The sequence below is a fragment of the Pelecanus crispus genome, chromosome 1 (assembly GCF_030463565.1).
Source record: "Pelecanus crispus isolate bPelCri1 chromosome 1, bPelCri1.pri, whole genome shotgun sequence".
Lineage (NCBI taxonomy): Eukaryota > Metazoa > Chordata > Aves > Pelecaniformes > Pelecanidae > Pelecanus > Pelecanus crispus.
Window position 1 is genome coordinate 56,448,082 of NC_134643.1, and position 18,317 is coordinate 56,466,398.

At 45.5% G+C, this 18,317-nt stretch overlaps 1 protein-coding gene across 1 annotated transcript in view; it reads right to left on the bottom strand.

Moving 5' to 3' along the window:
* Positions 1–3,417: 3,417 nt before the first annotated feature.
* Positions 3,418–18,317, bottom strand: part of PLBD1 (phospholipase B domain containing 1) — a 39,325-nt gene continuing 24,425 nt past the window's right edge. Inside the window, exons 5-11 of the mRNA XM_075723952.1 lie at positions 17,212–17,376; positions 15,553–15,697; positions 11,125–11,325; positions 10,871–11,011; positions 6,621–6,806; positions 5,361–5,467; positions 3,418–3,595 (exon numbers count right to left, since the gene is read on the bottom strand). Coding sequence (XP_075580067.1) covers positions 3,428–3,595; positions 5,361–5,467; positions 6,621–6,806; positions 10,871–11,011; positions 11,125–11,325; positions 15,553–15,697; positions 17,212–17,376 — 1,113 coding nt within the window. The 3' untranslated portion in view covers positions 3,418–3,427. The remainder of the gene's footprint in view (positions 3,596–5,360; positions 5,468–6,620; positions 6,807–10,870; positions 11,012–11,124; positions 11,326–15,552; positions 15,698–17,211; positions 17,377–18,317) is intronic.

Sequence of the window (18,317 nt, forward strand, 5' to 3'; positions counted from 1 at the left end):
GAATGCAGTGACCTTTAACCGCACAACCATCAAAGGCAAAAAAGAAAAATAGCAACAGTCACATAAGGTCTCACTGGTGTAAACATTTACTCATAGGAAAGGGCTGTTAAAAGTAGAGCCCTGTTTTCCCACATCTCTGGCTTTGAGCACAAAGCAGCTCCTGCCTCAGGGAAGGAGGCTGAAGGTGGGAGAAAGGCAGAGCTCCCTTTCTGTGCGTATTTACAAGTGGGCCTGCCACTTGTGCCAGCCTCCACCCCTAGCAAGGGGAAGCATCCAGGTGTGCCCCAGTCAAGAACACTGCCCAATGCAGTAATCAATGGGCAATTTCCTGGGACCTAGGGACCAACTTTTAAATAATACTCTTATAGAAGATTGTGTGAAAAGGCAGTAAATACAACCTGCAATGTTGCTGTGTTGCCTAGGAGCAACAGTCAAGTAGCAAACAGCCATCCTCCGGCCACTCTTGTGCTTCCAGTCTTGAACAAGCAGCTGATTCTTGGTTCTCTGCTTGCTGTCAGCTCAGATCCCTGTACTGCCCTTCATGACCCAGCTTCATTTTAACTGTGCTCCTTAATGCCTGTCACAGCCTGTTCAATTCCAGTTGTAGCAGTGGCTCTGTAGCTGCCAGTCTCCAGTACAGGACTTTAAAACATGTCTCTCAATGCAGTGATCAGCTGCAAACACCTGAGGGCTATGCAAAAAAGTGTTCATATTAGTTAGTTCATATTTGGTGCGTCTCCAAAAAGCATCAAGATTGCTGCCCTGTAAGGCTGGAGCTGCACTCAGAGCATCCCAGCAAGAGCTCACAAAGCCAGCAGAAGGTGAGACACCCTTGATGATGGACCAGCAGGGAACAACAGCCAGGCCTTCACAGGCTCCGAGCAAAGAACACCAGGTAAGTGACACACAGCAGGTCGAGCTTCCCCGCACTTAGAGCTGCCAGGGCCCAGCACCAAGGCAGGGCTGCTTGGCTGAGTGCTGCTCTTGGCACTCGGGGACATCACAAGTCCCCAGTGCCCCACTGCCCTTCACTCAGCACAGCTGGAACAGGGCAGGGAGGGGTGGCTGGGAGTGCAAAACATTGCATGGAGGCAGTCGATGTGCACAGAGCTTGGGGCAAGGGCTGACAGAGAAGCCTTGTCTCTGGGGTTCCAGCTTCGGGCGAGCCAGACACCTTCACTGATGGAGAACCTCAGGGGTAGGAGTAAAGGGAGTGGTGTATTTAAAAACTCTGGCTAGGGGTGCCTCCTCCCCCCTGCCTCTGGCAGAAGGCACCTGTGCAGCACTGCCATACCTTTTCACTTGGAGGCACCAAGTGAACACCACATTCATGCCCCTCTAGCATGGGCACAGCTGCACCTGGTACCTTCACCAGTGCACGTACTTACAGTGTGGCTGTGTGCATGTGTCTGGCTACCACGGCTGAGTAATTTTGCTGCTTTACCAAACAAGGAACTACATTACAGGGCAAAAAAGCAGCTCTGGGACAAGTACTTTGGCAGTTACAGTCATTTTACACAGTGCTCTCCTGCCCCTGTACCCCACCCCACTCCTCTGACCCCTGCACATGGCACAGATGCTCTCTCCAGCCTTTCACACTTACCTCCTCCTGCTCCAGCCAACAACTCAGTCTTTGCACAGATTTTCACCCTCAGCAAAAGCTTTGCTGTAACTTACGGTCTCCTTCTCCCCTCAAGGGAAATCAGCCCTACTGTGACAGCCAAACGTTTAGGCTAGAACCTCACCCATGCTGCAGTAACTCGCTCCCTTCCCCATCACACAAGGTAAACTCCAGGGGCCTGATCAAAACCTCACACTGCTCATCCTGCACCTTTGTAACACAGGGCAGCTGCTTTGCAGTTTAGCTTGGACTGCCAAGGCCATGACGTTGAAGGCTAACTCTGAAACATAGCTAACATCGTATCAGGCTAAGATGTTTTTGTAAGCTGGCAAGTAAAGGACACTTAATCATCCCTAATGAGAAGGACAAACGTTCAGTATCCTTTAACCACAGACATCCTGGAGCAACTAGACCTTGAAGAAGTACTGAGAAACTGATAAAAGGGAACATCCTACCCCAGCAGATGCCAGAAAAACTAACAATTGCCAAAAACCAGTAACTGGGGGAAAGGTAATTCCGACGGGGGAGATCGCGACCACCGACTCAATTTATGACCAAGAAGATTTGCCCCCACCACAACCATAAGGAGCATGCGTGCTTATTTACATAGCAAGCAAGGCTAATTAGAATATAGTTGACCAATAACAGATAGGATGGTAAATACTAGCCAATCATTGTAAAAAGAATGATTATTAACTCTGTGAGTTTTGTGTATAAATAAGGCACGGAAAGTCTCATTCAGTGTTCTAGCTTTGTGGAATTACCACCTAGCACCCATCTCTGTGCAGAAATTAAATAAAATTGATATCTCAACTCAGTGTGTGGGTTGGATTGTTGCACACCAGGTAACAAACTCCCTTTGTGAGACAACAATAAGGCAAGAGCTGTTTATTTTGTTTTACTTAATTACATATATAACATCTAGCACAAAACAGCCGAGTCACTCCACGACTCAGTGTAAACATAGGTAACTAAGAGTAATATGTACAGTCCCGGCCCTCACAGCCATCTTACTGTCACATTCCACTTCTGTAGCTGAGGAAGTGGGCAAAGAGGTCACTGAACAACTGCACAGGCCAATCAGTAAGAGATCTATTGCAGACACATGCAACCACAGTTGGTTCCCTGCTGCTACACTGCAGCCTGGCATGGAGGGGAATGTGGGGGTTGGTGTTTCTAAAAGCATCAGGTTGCTTTCAGAACTCACCAAGCACATCTCCTCACTACCTTTCGCAACCTAACCATGAGGCAAAGGAAAACTTGCAAAAGCCATGCCCTGTGTGCCTATTGTCTACTGATCTGCCATGGAGAACACAGCCTTGACACTTTGCTAGTGACATTCCTGGATGAGAAGCAGTTTGCAGCATGACTCACAGCCACCGCTCAGGCAAAAGGCAGACATCAAGCCAGCACAGAGGTACGGCCACCACAGCCCAAAGCAGCCACGAGGCTTGGCCCAGCCCTAGAGGCAGGTCCCATGTTGCTACTCGAGACAGATCACTCATTGATTGCATTGCAGTTCACTCCTGCTCTGGGAATAGCTATGATGATGGCTCAGCTTGCCAAAAAGCAGTGCCACTCCTGCTTCCCATCAATCCTAGTCAGAAGGGCCACCCAAATAGCTCAGAAGAGCAGAACATACATTGGGCTGCACAGAGGCAGCCAAATGTCAGTACAAAGTGCCTAGCAGGCAGGACAGGAGAAGGCAGGTAAGGCACAGAGATGTGGACATCCAGGTCAATTTATTACACACAAGAATGAAAATTAAAAAAAAAAAAATCCCATTTGGGAATATTGATGCTGGTTTTACAGGATCGGCCTCATGGTGACAAAATTAAAGTTGTATGATTCTGGCAGGCCCTGGTGTCGTGTGTGGTTAAACTGTCTCCAGGTGAAGACAGGGAGTCCACCCTGTACTGGGGGGCCATTGATTGCTGTGGCTGTGAACGCCGAAGCCAGGCGGAAATCTGACACCTGTAATGAAAGGACAGGAGTTCAGGGCAAAATGGTGGCATGGTGTTTGACATGCACCCATCCCACAGAGCAGGAACAGCTCCGGGAGATTTGATAACAATAAAGTGGGCAAGGGAAGAGCATGCTGCTCAGGCAGCGTTCCTCCCCTGCACAGAGGCACCCTCAACCACAGAACAGCCAGCGCAGAAGGGCAGTAGCAAAGCACAAGCCCACGCTGTCCTCTAGCCCTTGTGCTATCCAGGGTGAGAGAAGCAGCACATCTGCCCTCAGGACATTCCTCCCTGGCTTTGGGTGTCTCTAAAAAGAGCTGGAGCTGCAGCAGGCAGCCTAGAGGGTCTGACCTAAGCTGTGCTGCGTGTTAAGCACTTGGGCTGTCCCCTCGGGTGCTGGCAGGGTAATCTAGGAAAGGACAAAGGCAGCACAGAGCTAATACTGCTGCCCAGACCCTGCCCTGTTCCTTCACTATCTCCCAAGAGGTAACCAGCCTGCTACATCTTCCCAAACTCAGGGACATTAACATCGCCTTTAGTGTTTACAATAAACTGGCATTAGCTTCACTGCCAGGTTTTGTTTCTGCTCTGGGCTATTTCTCTCAATGCTTCTGCTTGAGGCCCCATCCCTGGCAACATTCAAGGTCAGGTTGGATGGGGCTCTGAGCAACCTGATCTAGTTAAAGGTGTCCCTGCTCACTGCAGGGGGGGTGGGCTAGATGACCTCTAAAGGTCCCTTCCAACCCAAAGCATTCTATGATTCTCTTCAGTTCCCTGTCCTCCCCCAGCCCAGCCCATTTCCCTTGCCTAACTGTGCTGGCAAAGGCATCACAACCAGCATGCACTGACCTGCTCCCTTACCAGACACCTCGACACAGCAATTTTCTGGATTCATCCCATAATATCCGTCTCTGGAAGCTCCTACCAGCCACTACAGCCGGCAGCAGGCTTGGGCTCGTGCAAGCTGAGTGGACACACAGAACTAGCAATGCCAAAACAGCCTTCACAGGGCTCATCCTTGCAGCCAAATTCACAATCCAGAAACACAGCAGGCTGGTCCCGCCAGGATACAGCGCCATACGACCTCCCAGCACACCAGGGCTGGGCAGCTGCTTACTCAGGTACTACCCCTCACAGTGAAAATACCATACAAGCTGCCTAGAAAAACTGCTGCTTTCTCCAGGACAGTGGGTCTAAGGATTTTCCCACATTCCCCCAGAAAGCCAAGTCATCTTTACCAAACTTTGTTCAAAGCAGTTTCACAGAGAGGTGGAGCCCTGGAGTAGGGTGACTCACTAGAGAGCCAGGCTTTTGCAAAGGTAAAGCTAAAATGAGGCTGAAAACACATTCCTGTGGGCTCTGGGGAGGCACCCACACAGTCCCCGCCAACAGGAGGCTGAGGCTGTGCAACAGTCACCTTCCCTGAAGGATGTTACAGCTCATTTCAGCCTTCTCTTATGCTCCTCCTGTTGCAAGGCTTTGGGGTTTAACCCCTAAACAACCACAAGTTCCCATGGATGTCATTCTTTTGCACACCTCCCCCTGCATCCTCTGCCCTCTGACACTGTGCCAGGACTGGTGTCAGGGACAGGAGATAGGACTCTGCACAGAATTACCATCTCAGGATCTGCCCAAGCACTGGGAAAGCATGAAAACAGCGAACAGACAGGCCTGGCCATTCCTGCCCTAGTGCAGGGAAACACGCTACAGGTCTGCTAGGAGCATGAACAGGCTGCAGCAAACATTCAGCAGATATTGAAATTGAGGTAATTTACCTTGGAGTCATAACAGCCTGCAGGCACTGGAAAAGAAGGATTCAGGTCTTCCCGGCAGCAAATGGTGTTGCAAGGATTGTGTTCAGCATAAGGATCACGCTGGTAGTCTGGGGAGAAATGTGGTGGGAGGGAAGGAGGGAAGAAGAGAAAAAATAATAGTTCCCTCACAAAAAGCCTCTACTACTGATGCAAAGTGCCTGAGCCACTAGAAGCTGGGTAAGTGCGCTGGCAGAAACACAGGTCTATCACATTGCTCTCGCGCTCCTCCCCAGGTACCAGCTGGAAGTCAGTGCTTGAGACAGGACATCAAGTAGACAAGCTCCTAATCCAAGTCCATACAGCTATTTCTGCATCCCAGGGGCACTACCGCCAACCTCTAGCCACAAACAAACATCTGCAACTCCACATGATAAAAGCTTGCAGGAACTTTGTCAGGAGAGAAAAGCAGAAGAGAAAGGAAAGGGTGTGGGAAGAGCAGCAGCGAGAGCCTTTGTTTTCCTGTTCTGGACTAAAATAAGTGGCAAAGAGCAAAGTCTTTGAACACCCATTGTAGTAGCTGCAAGCTAGGAGGGGAAGGTGGACAAGCCTCAACATCTATGAGCATGCTGCTACTCACAACCCAAACAGTAGCAACACCCCACCCTGGGAGAGGCCTCCTAAACCCCAAGCCCAGTAATCAGTGTGCTCCCTATAATTGGGAATAAAAATATAACATCTAAAGCTATCTGTACTTAGAGATGGGCTTAGTGAGAAGTTAATTAAGCTGTTTGTAATCCAGTTAAGGAGAACCCTGTCAGGGAAGAGCAGAGCAGAGTATTACCTACCAAAGGTCATTATGCCCGAAGAGGGAAAGAGAGGCCAAACTGACCTGAAGTTTTACGCTAAATTCTCTGGTCTGATCTGACCTAACTTCTGCTTAGGACTGAATGCTTTCAAGATTGACAGGCTGTATATACATTGGGTAACAGCAGTCTACAGAGTCTCTTGGAGTGTCAGAAGCTCTCTGGAAAGGTCAAACAGCAAGCCCAAGGGCCCTTGTTCTAGGAGGAACCCAGTCTTCTTTCTTTTTAAGTAATTTGACCTTTGTTTCCTACCTCAACAATAAGCTTGTGTTATCTTTTTGCTTTGTGTGTACTCTGCACCTAAGGTAGTACAACTCTGATCTGCACATGAGGCTGCAGCTTCCCACTATAACCCAAGAAATAGAAGTAACACTGCTTTATTAAGATCAGCTCCACAGTTCATAAATACGTGTCTTACTGTTGTATCTCATGATGTACTTCATGCTTTCCAAGTTGGTCACCTTGCCCTGGTCTCGACGGAAGATTTTTGCTCTTGGAGCAAGCTCATAAGAGAAATCCATGCCATACTTTTCAACATATGCCGCATACCCACTGAGATTGTAAATCTTTTCATGGAAAGGGATATTGTATGAAGGCCAGTAACCTGCCAGAGACAAAACCCAATCTGTTAATCACTTAGAAAAGCTGAACACTCTTGTTTGCATCAAGAAAGAAAAATAAACCATTTTCCATGCTGCATTGCCTTAACAATATGTCAAGGAATAACACATCAAACTGGTTTAAACCCAAGAAAATAAGTCAATAGTCACTGGCATGACCAGGGTTGAGTCCCAGTTATAACACCGCTTGAGACTGTACCCAGGCAACCCACCCCCAAACTTCCCCCCTGAGGACTCATCCTACAAAACAGCTGAGATCAGACTTGCAGGAGCTTGAGGTGAATACGCAGAGCGGCCACAGCCCTCCTACAGAGGTTTCTCTGCTCAACCTCAGAGGAGTGTTAAGATCATTTACATCCACCAAACTTCCCAGCAAGAGGCTTGAAGTCACTCCCTTTTTCCGCCCCCTTCCCATCTCACCAAGGCAGAGTAACACACTGTGCTGAGATGTCAGGGACAGACAGACAGACACGCACACACACAGAGACCACAGAGCTAACAGGGGTGAACGGGAGGCAGGTCAGCAAAGAACACACGCACACGCTTTGTGCGGTGGTGGTTGAAAAGCTGTCATTGCACACAGTGATAAGGAGAGATGGGCGACAGCTGCACATTTGCCAGTATCTGTCTTAGAGGGTTAAGTGATTGATCAGCAGAGCAGAGCCCTGCCCTAACTTTTCCAAAAGCAAGTGTGAATCCTGCAGTTTTGTTAACATAGCAGGGTTACCAGCCAGAACTCCAGAGAGAGTTTTAGGTAAGCAACATACAAACTGCCTGAAACAAGACTAGTCCAGAAAACAGAAAAGCTTGTAAATAGGCAGGAGACCATCCAGGTCAGGATCTGGGTACAGCAAGTCCTGGAAGAAATAAAAATAGATACCTATATCATAACATTTAATGTTTTTGAATTTTTTTTGCAATGCAGGCACCAAGGAATGTTTAGGCAGAGTATATAACATGAGCTAGTCCCAAGAGCAGCAGACTTGCAGGTTCTCTCCGGTTGTCAGTGAGGAATGTTGCTTCTCAAATCACACACACCAGGATTTGGCTGAGAGATTTACTTTCTAGATGCTGGTAAATGCAGCACTCCATGTATTAACTTCAGCCCAGCACAACATGAGGACTCTGGCTGTAACATGCTCAAGAAAATCAGCTGGGACTCACTGGGAGCAATACACACAGACACAAACCAAACTTCCTGAAGGACCCATACACAGACAGCGTAAGCACTGGAACGCTGCCTGAGTGGAGGCCTTACCAGCTTGGGTCCTGCCTAGCATGCAGCAGAGACAGGAATACCCTGTCTGCTGGTATTTGCTTACGTGACCTAGAGCCTACCTGAAGGAAACAGGTTGAATACATGCTGTTTTGTAATACAGGCGTCCTCCAGAAATGAGCACACTTGCCAGCCTCTAATGACACAGGCCAGAGGATACAGATACATCAGCTTCCACACCAGTAGAGTTTAGCTGTGATTCAAAAAGGTGCTATTGTCTCACATGAACACAGTGCATACAGATGACCCCTTTCTCCCACCTAGAAAAACTTTTTGTTTAAATTGCTAAAACAGAAGCAGCTATTTGCAGTTCTCCTCCAGCAAGAGCTCTTCTGTGTGTCAGGCTCTGCAAGACTGCAAATCCCACACAGACAGTCCAGCACCCAACCTAAGGCTGGCTTTACCCAAGGGCTGCTATAAGCCAGTGAAACCTGCCTGTTAGGCCTGGCAGGGTGAGCAGTGACAAAAACAAGTCAGAGGTCAGTGTAAGGTTGAAAGGGGTGTGAGGAGGGCAACATGAAGGCAGCAAAAATTCTCTGAAACAAAATGCCTTCCTCCTCTGCCCATCAGAGCAAGATATCTCAGCAATATTGAGAGAGAAAGCAATGAGGAGATCAGGCGTATGATGGCAGAGACCGAGATCCCAGGCTCTGATCCGATGCTTTTGACGCTGCAATGGATGCACTACTTACTCATCAAGAAACATGAACTGCAGCCCACTCCTGTGCCGTATCCCTATACTGGAGACAGTACTGCTCTCCCCCACCTCCTCTAAAGGATTCCTGAGTTTTCTTTGTCAAAATACAGAAAGCACCTTGACATCTTTGCCTGGAAAGGGCAACATAAGAGATTCCCGGTTTTTAGAACTCACCTGCACTGGCGTAAGAGACAAGCTAACAGAAGCCATTTAAAAAAAAAAAAAAATCTTTCCATTTTCACACCCGTATAGGAAAATGCTTATTTTTTCCTCAGATACAGGGCTTACTACAGCAATGCCTGCCTTTGTTCACCTGAGAACTCAATTCTCATCCTCTGTTGTTTCTAGGTTTATGCTCGAAAGAGACTTAAAAAGCCAATACTGGCACAAACTCACTCGGACCAGGCTGGAGTGTCAAAAGTCCACTATCTCTGGATACCAGGTACAAGGCTATTATGGAACATGCCAGGGTCAGCTGCTCCACAAACACTTTAAGCCAGCACTGGTCTTGAGAAAGGCAAACTTCATTCACCTGGGTTGCTCTGAGCACCAGGGAACAGGGCAGGGGCCTCACTGGGACTTGCCTGGTCTCCTGCGTGGCATAGAGGAGTCCAGATCTGCTGCTTACAGGACCAGTGCTGGCTTACAGCACCTGAGGTCTCTAAGGCAGCACTTCTGCTGTGCTTAGCCCACCCTGTGTGCTGAGGGCTGTCCTAATGTTTAAACTCCCAGGGACTGACTGCTGCGTTATCCAATACATGCAAGGTGCATTTAGATACCTGGGAAAAGCCATATTGTAAATGTAAAATAGTATGTAACTTCTAATACATGCTGCCATCTTCGAGAACAGAGCAGCCACAGGATCTCCTACGAGGGAATAAGTGGACACTGTGTACCCAAGCCCAGGGGTTGGGCTCAGTCCTACAGGGGATCCATGCAGCAGCTCTCGAGTCACTGCTGAAAAGGAACTCAGGGAACCCTCTAAGCTTGGCCTGTCTGCACAGGTGCAGCACTGCTGTGACACGGCTGCATTGCTTCACGTGCCAGAGCTAGAGGGTCTCTGTTAGCTTGTTTGTCTGCACCACAATCCACAACTCAGCACAGAGAAGCCCAAGGCATTTCACCATCTGAGCTACACACAAACATTGGAAGATAAGGTGCAACAGCCTACTTTCATACCTTCAACAGATAAAGGAGCCAGAGAAGCATAAGGGAGAGACATGGGATTTTTCCAAATTATTCATAAGAACATCTCATAAAGCCATATTGACATTGTGGCAATGCCCAAAATAAGCCAGAACTTTCCAAGGAGCCAGACACAAGGAAAAATTCCAATCATTTTGATGATGAAGAGCAATTAATCAATTCACCTCCTCAGCATATGATTAGAGGAGAGAGCACAAAGCACCAGACACACACTTAAATTTGTGGAACGAGCTCAGGCTTTTGGGTGCTGACATCAAGTGTCTAGAAAACACTTGTGAATGAAACCTGACAGTGGGTGTTTTGCTTCACCTAGATTTTTGTCTGTCTGTTTTCCATCAAGTTGTTGCTAGTCTTGCTAGGGGATTAAGGCATCTTTTAAGCAGCAAATATTTATCAGATAACAGAGCTCCAGAAACGTTCAGGAGCTGAATCTAACATAGAACTTCACTGATGTTTAAAAGCTCATCTCCTTCTACAGTGACCCACTCACCAAACATTTCAAGTACCCCACGGCATCACAGTTACTTAGTACTGCTTCAAATAGATCTCACCTTCTTCCTCATGAGTCTCTAAGACAGGACAAAATAATACCAGAAAAAAAGCAAGAAGAAAGAAAGAAGCTAAAGTCTATACTTCCCTCCCCTGCTTCTAAGGAACACAGATGCTCACCGCATTCCTGCCACAGCGTGCAGGAGAAATAAATACAATGTAATAGACCTGGCAACAGAGGGATGCTCACACAAAGCTTTCTAACTTGAAACTCAGCACTAGTGTTCAATAAACCCTTCCCAGGTACAAAGCACAATTCTCCATCAGCTGGCACAAAGAGATGGCTTTCCTAAGCCAGTAACTACTGTAGGAGCTATTACCTTTCCGAAGAACATTTGTTTGATCAGAATACTCCACAAGGGTTGGGATCTGCTCAACAATATACAATGCACCGTCATCAAGGCTCTTCTGCAGCTTGACCTTCTTCAGGTCCAGCACCATGTACTGATTGTTGTAGGTCCCTAGGCATGAGAGCAAAGAGAGAGTTACATGTCCTGTCTGGAGAAGGAAAAGGGTGCAAGGGGGAGAGGGAACAACGTCATTTGTTCTAAGATTCATATGAAAGTATACTTACCAGAGTTGCACTTCGAGAAGGTTTCTGCCCAAGTTTTGCCACTATCTGCCATCATGTTAGCAATGCGGACCCTCTGCCAAGCTAACAGGGATTCAGGCACCACTTGCTTCATGAGGGTTTGGTTGAACACACTGTTGGTAGTCTGCAACATTACCAACCCGCTGCCTAGTATGTAAAAGTCATCCAGGGACACCAAAAAGCCTTAAACAGCAATGATACAAAATTTGTTATCTTTGTGAACCTTTGATACACTGATAGAACAACAAAAGAGAGACACAAGTCAAGCGACTCAATGAATGAGTCAACATGTGTTAAGCCAGAGACACGAGGTCTAGCCATCACCTCACAGGGATAAGGGTAGCTCCCGGCTGAGATCCTCAATGCTCTGGGCTGTAAACACACTTGACAATGGGAAAGGAAATATCTTCTCTGGATTAGCTTTCTTAATCCCATCGGCAGTTGCTTCTCATGCCAAGACTGAATTCCCACCAGCTGCCTTCCTTCCACTTACAGACCTCTCCTAGGCACTAAGAAATAGCACATCCCACACTATAGTTCTGGCCTCTCATCTCCAGAGTGCATCAGACACTCCTCTGCTCCCCTCCAGGTTTTAGACAGATGTTGGAGGGAGCAGGGAAGCAAGAAATGGTCTGGCAATACCTCATGAGCAAGCTGGTCCCCTGAATACAAGGGCTACCACCCTCTCCATGTTTTGTTCCTGCCTAGCTGTTGCTCAGGCTGTGGGGAAGGATAATGCTGCACTTTCTGATCCTGCACTAACACCAGATTACTTCAAAGCAAGGGACACATTAGTTCTCTCTCCTGCCTTAGCAGCACTCATATAGCCACCCATCAAGACAACTTGTGTCATCTTGTTCCCATGTCATAGCCCATCTCAAACAAGCAAGATCCTAACAGCAGACCAGAGGAGCAAAGGTGGTAGTAAAGTTCTTCTCAACTGTTTTACTTAAACAGCTAAAATCAGAGTAACATACTTAACAAGACTGTGGCTCAGCCCAAAGAAAGTAGGTCACTACCCAAAACCAGAGTGCTTGGGTCCAAATGGTAGATTCCCTTTCTTAAATGGGGTTCAAAACTAACCGTTCAAGAAGAGGTGCATCCAAATGGATGGAAATCTTGAGAGCTGCTGTCCAAGGAAAACTGCAAATTGGGCTCCTTTCTTTGAATGCGTCAATGGGGCAGTATAGACTAGTGACTGCATGGTGGGAAGGGGAGAGGGGTTTTCTCTCTGATCTTTTACTGTCTTGCAGAACAACACCTACCTAGTCTCTGTCATCACATTTTTTACCCCCCCCAAAAAGTGAGTGAGCATTGCTTCACTCAACATTTGTGAGCAACTGTAATGTGTCTGTACAATTTAAATTCTCTCTGCTGTGCATAGATTCACCAACCACATTAAGTACTTATGTCCAGAGCTTGAACAAGACACGGAAGTCATGGCTGCCCAAGCATTCAGCTCAGAGACATTTCTCCTTTCCAGAGGTTCACAGAGCTGTCCTACATGCAGCTCCACACAGACACTTTCAGCAGAAGAGAAAGTTACGACTATGAGCAGAGTTCAAGTGAGGATTAGGATTAGTGTGGAAATGAGCATCAAGTGGCTAAATCATTCTGCAAAAGCAGAGATTACTACTACCGTTCATTTCCACTTGACTGTGCCTCTGCAGCGCTACTGTTGCTCTGAAAGGGACAAAGCAGCAGAGAGAGGACATGCTGCAACAGTGGACATTTGAGCATGCTGGCAGGAATGTGGGGAACTGCTGGGGAAGCCAGGACAGACTGGAATTCCTGCCTGTCCTCCTACCAGCTCAGTCACAGCAGAAGCAAGGAAGCACAAGGCCCTCTAGCTGTTATAATAATGCACACGCTGACATGCATCATGGTGTGAATAGTCTTAGAACCTTTGAGTCACAACAAATATTAATTTTTGCAGTGTAGTAGCCTGTCTTTTGAAATTCAGTAAACAAACAAATCTGGACAATTTTACTCTGTGACCCCAGGAGAAATTGGGGAGTTGGCACATTCCTTCCGAGAAGGCAAACGACTCCTTGAAGCTTTTCTGACACAGCTTTTGGACAGCAGCAGAGTTTTATTTCATATCCAATCTTCTGGATGACAGAAATCTTTTAATTACTCAGTTAGGTGTCACTGAAGGCCTGGAAGGACACCCATCTTTGTTTCCTCCAAAAGTCAATACTTCTATGTACATTAGGATCATGTTATTCAGGAGAGCTTATTAGCTTGGCCTTTCTTACTGGTTCTTAGTGTCTATCAGGACAGAGAATAAGAGTGGAAACTTGAACGCAGGGAGAAATTACAGTCATCAAGTTGACCTGTGGCCAGGACCTGCAGATTCCTTGGTCAGATGCCCTGAAAATAGAAGGCTTCATCTCATCACAACATGGAGCAGAGGAATTTGGCAGTTCCCTCCTTCCTGTGTGATGTCCCTAGATCATTACCAGGCCAGTGCTTTAGAGCTTACTCATCCCCTGGAAAACTGCAAGTTTGTGAACTACACCCACAGCTAATGCAATTTGCTGTAGTCAGTGGATCACGCTTGTCTAGTGCTTATGATAGTATCCTGTAATTAGGTGGCCAGTGAGTACGCTTTGCATACCACGGGTCTCTCAAACTTCACTGTAGCTATGGGAACTATGTTTTACAACAGTTGTAACTCAATTTTGTTGTTAGAAGTACACCTTACCACATCACTGTGTCCAAGTCTACCCGGCACAAGCAAGCTTTTAAATCAGCCATCTCTGCAGACCTCAGTCTCAGGGAAGCACACTGGGATTTTGTACACTAGTAAACAGACCCTGACCATTTCAGCATAGTAGTAGCTGATTTTCAGGTATCATCCCATACAGCAAGCTTTATCAGTCTCATCAAAACAGAAGATGGTATTTCACTTTATACAAGGAATCCACAAAAGGATCCCAGAGACATCACCATAGACACCCTCAAAAAAGAAAATAAATGCTCTGCATGGCTAATCCTGATCCCCAGTTTGACTCTCCAGCACAATGCAGCATGGAACAGTTGCAAAACAGAGCCACATTCTCCTGAAGGATAGTACTATCTTCAACAGCATTTCTGCTGAGAGATGTGAGATCCAGAATAACCTTCTGTACATTCAGCTGATGAACAGAGCTCAGACAGAAAACTTGGCTTTCTACCAGGCTACACGGGCTTGGCAAAATTCCTTGCAACAAGCAAGTGAAATTCCTTCAAGGGAATCAGAGATAAACCCAAGCTCTTGAAAGGCTGTACACTTAGGCATTTGCCAGAATACCTCTACTCCTTCCTCAAAGCAAAAGTCTCAGTTGTCTGAATACGCTGCATTCCTGAGGGTCACTGAGGAGGGTCAGAGCCCCACAGAAAAAAAATTGCTTTCAACATGAAATAAATGCAACTGCTTCTCAAAACAGTTTCCCAGTCACAGTCTCAGGAGTCCCGGCCATGAAGGGATTTTGCAGTAAGGTAAGCACAGTAATTCCAACAGAGCATGTTTTGAAATCATCAACCAACAAAATTTCATCAGCATCAGACAGTCTCCTATGGCACATACTTCACTTTAAAAAGTTTATGAAGATTCTTGAGTGTTTGGGCATTTTTGAATTTGAAGTTCGACCTTTAAAAACTTAGGCAATGCTTACTCTTAGAGTCTTAGATTTGCTTTGGTTTTTCATGTTCACATTTCTGGGTGCTACTTAGCAAGAGTACCACTGAAACATTAACTGTTGGCAATTTCTAGCATTATTCCAGGAAACTTGAGAATATTAAATGCTGCTCAATCTTCCTAAGACAGATTTTAAATATTCTGGCTGGCTATATTACTAACACATGAAATACTCATAAAAAAAACACTCTCCTCTGCAACAGCTTATAGAGAAGCTGGAAAAGGGAGATGCAGGGGAACCACCCTGAAGGTTTGCTAACCCAAGACCAAAGAAGTCGATACAATTTCAGATGGCTAGTGTTTGATACTCTCTAATAATCCCATTACAGCAATAGTCATGTCACAGTGGTAAACAGAAGAGTTCAAAACTCTTATTACCAAACATGCAAATGCTATAGGCAAGGTGAGAAGTTCACCAGTTGAGATGGCTGCGGACTACACAAGCAGAATTCAAAGCACATGTTTGCGCCAGAGGTAGAATATTTAAGTAGTACTATTCAGAGCACTGAAGGTCATTAATCAACAACAACAGACAATGACAACATCATCATGTTCAAGCCAGAAAATTGAAGACAACATTTTGTCCTCTCAGTGGCTAAAAGTGTTAGGTAGATTGAAGCCAGTGTTTGTTGAGGTATCATCCTTTTTATAGACAAGACTTCTGCAAGACAGTAAGATGGTCCATGCTATCTTGGATATCTACATTGGTTTGGGTTTCTTGACTTTACCTGGGTAACTGCTGAATGAGACACGGCCGGTGCTAGTGTCTGGATCAACTATATTGAAGTTCCAGTGCTTATATATTCTCAGTGTAGCCGCATATGTAAACCAGCTGGAATGGGCAAAATATATATTCTCATATCCAGGTAGAACCTGGAAAACAGAAGCAGAAAGATGAGTAATTTCAGACCCTACTACACTCTGGATGTTTTGTACTTCATAGAAACTGGGAGAACAACTTGTTTTAAGTAGTTTGATTAATTGCATTGTTCAAGAAGTAGCAGATTCTTGTGCTTTTAACTGTGCACTTAACAATTAATTTCTGAAACCTCTGGAAATAAGTCTTGCCCATCTGTTGTTTTCAAATAATTAGTTGTTATTTTTCAAAATGAAACAGCTTAGGGTTTTTTGGGACACCTGCATCACATGGTATGTTTTGTTTCCCCGGTTTCCTCTTGAATACATGTATTTACATATTCAGATCAGCTCTCTACAAACATAGAATCACAGAATCATTTAGGTTGGAAAAGACCTTTAAGATCATCAAGTCCAACCGTTAACCTAACACTGCCAAGTCCACCCCTAAACCGTGTCCCTAAGCACCATGTCTACACATCTTTTAAATACCTCCAGGGATGGTGACTCAACCACTTCCCTGGGCAGCCTGTTCCAATGTTTGACAACACTTTTGGTGAAGAAATTTTTCCTAATATCCAGTCTAAATCTCCCCTGGTGCAACTTGAGGCCGTTTCCTCTCGTCCTATCACTTGTTACTTGGGAGAAAAGACTAACACCCACCTCACTACAACCTCCTTTCAAATAGTTGTAGAGAATGATAAGCATATCCAACATTAACTTAGAACATGCTGGTTCTATGACAATGCCTCTGGGTGACTTCAAAATACAGAAGCAAATGCAAGTAAATTAATTTTGAAAAGGAAATATATATTGAGGGTACATCTTGTCAAAGTATTTCCCTGGTTCTAAGATTTGTTGTTAGCTCAGAAACCTCTTGCTGTAGACAAATGCTTGAATGAATGCTTCTCAATTTACGTGAATATTGCTCTGGGATACATGGAGTCTCCATATGCTGAGTAGATCTAGATTGATAATTTTAACTGAAAAATTTAATTGCCACCATGATGCATCAGACACTTACCTTAAAAACATTTTTTCTGTCATTACTCCCATTGGAAAGCCATTCCAGAGTATCACTTGTTAACACTTAGAAAACATCAGCCACTTGCATCCATTTGTTCTTGTGCTAGCACTGTCCTTTAGTTTAAGTAATCCTCTTCCCTTCCTCCCTGCTTATTTGCCCAGTGTGTTTGTAGACATTCACGACACCCCCTTTCAGACTTCACTTGGCTAGATGAAACAAGTTACCCTTTTCCAGTCTCCTCTCCATAGTAGTTCCCCATTCCCTAGTAATTCTAGTAGCTTTTCATTGGTTTTGTTTTGGTTTTTTAACCTGCCCTTGAACACAAGTGAGCAAAACTGGACCTATAATCCTATGGAGGCACAAATGACAACTGCATAAAAGCACCTTGATTGACAGGAGTCTCTTCATGCACATTGAACATAAACAGTGAAGACTCCAGAAACACAGAAACTGATGACACTGCAAGTCAACACAGTCACTGGAGATTTAAGTTCTTGGTACTCACCTTGATGAGTGCAGAGCAGTGACCCATATCCCACTGATATTTCCCATGGCCTCCTGGCTCCACATTGCATTGTCCACTCCGTGCAGAGTACTCAAATAATGCAGGAATGAGGTCCAACAGGTCTCCAACTGCATTCAGAAATTGGACATCAAAGATGCTCAGTGGCTGAGGAAAGGGAGAAAAGAGAGTCCACAAAAAACACTTTCAGACAGAGAAGCATCAAGACAGTCTCAAGTCTTGATTTTTCTTCTAGAATTTTTCTTCTGCTCTCAAAGGAAGCTCTTATATGGTCTATTGAAATACCTGCTCACAAGGCCCAGATGCTCAAACTCAGTGTCAAATTAGGCACCTAGGTATCTTTAAGGATCTGGACCTTGTAGTGGCATTACCAATGCTAACATTTCTGAGGAAAAAAGGAGACACTAGCAGTAACTTAGGAAACTTTTGTGTGTCTTTGCAAACAGCATACCAATCAGTCTGCTGCTACTGTTATGCTGAGGTAATAGTAAGATTTCAATTTTTTTTAAATCGAGATGCTTTTGAAGAGCCTTACAATAACAAACACTCTTGGTAGTTTTCAGATATTCATAAAGATTGCAATTTAAGACATCCTCAGGACTGAGGAGAAGGAAACAAATGAGGGAAGCGTGATACGTTAACAATACTAATCACGTATGGAACTAGCTGAAGAGAGAAGTCAGTCAAAAGGCACTCTGCTATGCTACATGCTTGCAAAAATCCCTTATGGTTAGAGCTAGCCAGGGTTAACTACACAGCTCATCGCGTAACACACTCTTCAGAACCTTCTCTTAATTTGCCTCTTCAAAAATAAGAGCTTAACAGTGGTCTAACCTCAACCTTCAAAGACCATTTTCTGAATCTTTTCTGTTCTTGCTTGCACCATGCCTTCAGATAAGGTAGGGCTTAAGGAAAAGAAGTGAGAACACACATCACTGTAGGACTATGAATAAGGACATAATCATATAGCAAAGAAACACATTGCTTGCAATGTAAGTCACTGTTATTAAACCATATAGATGACCTGTCTACAAACCCCAATAAAGGGGAGACAAGGACATGGAAAAAAAGCAATGCCAAATCCATTT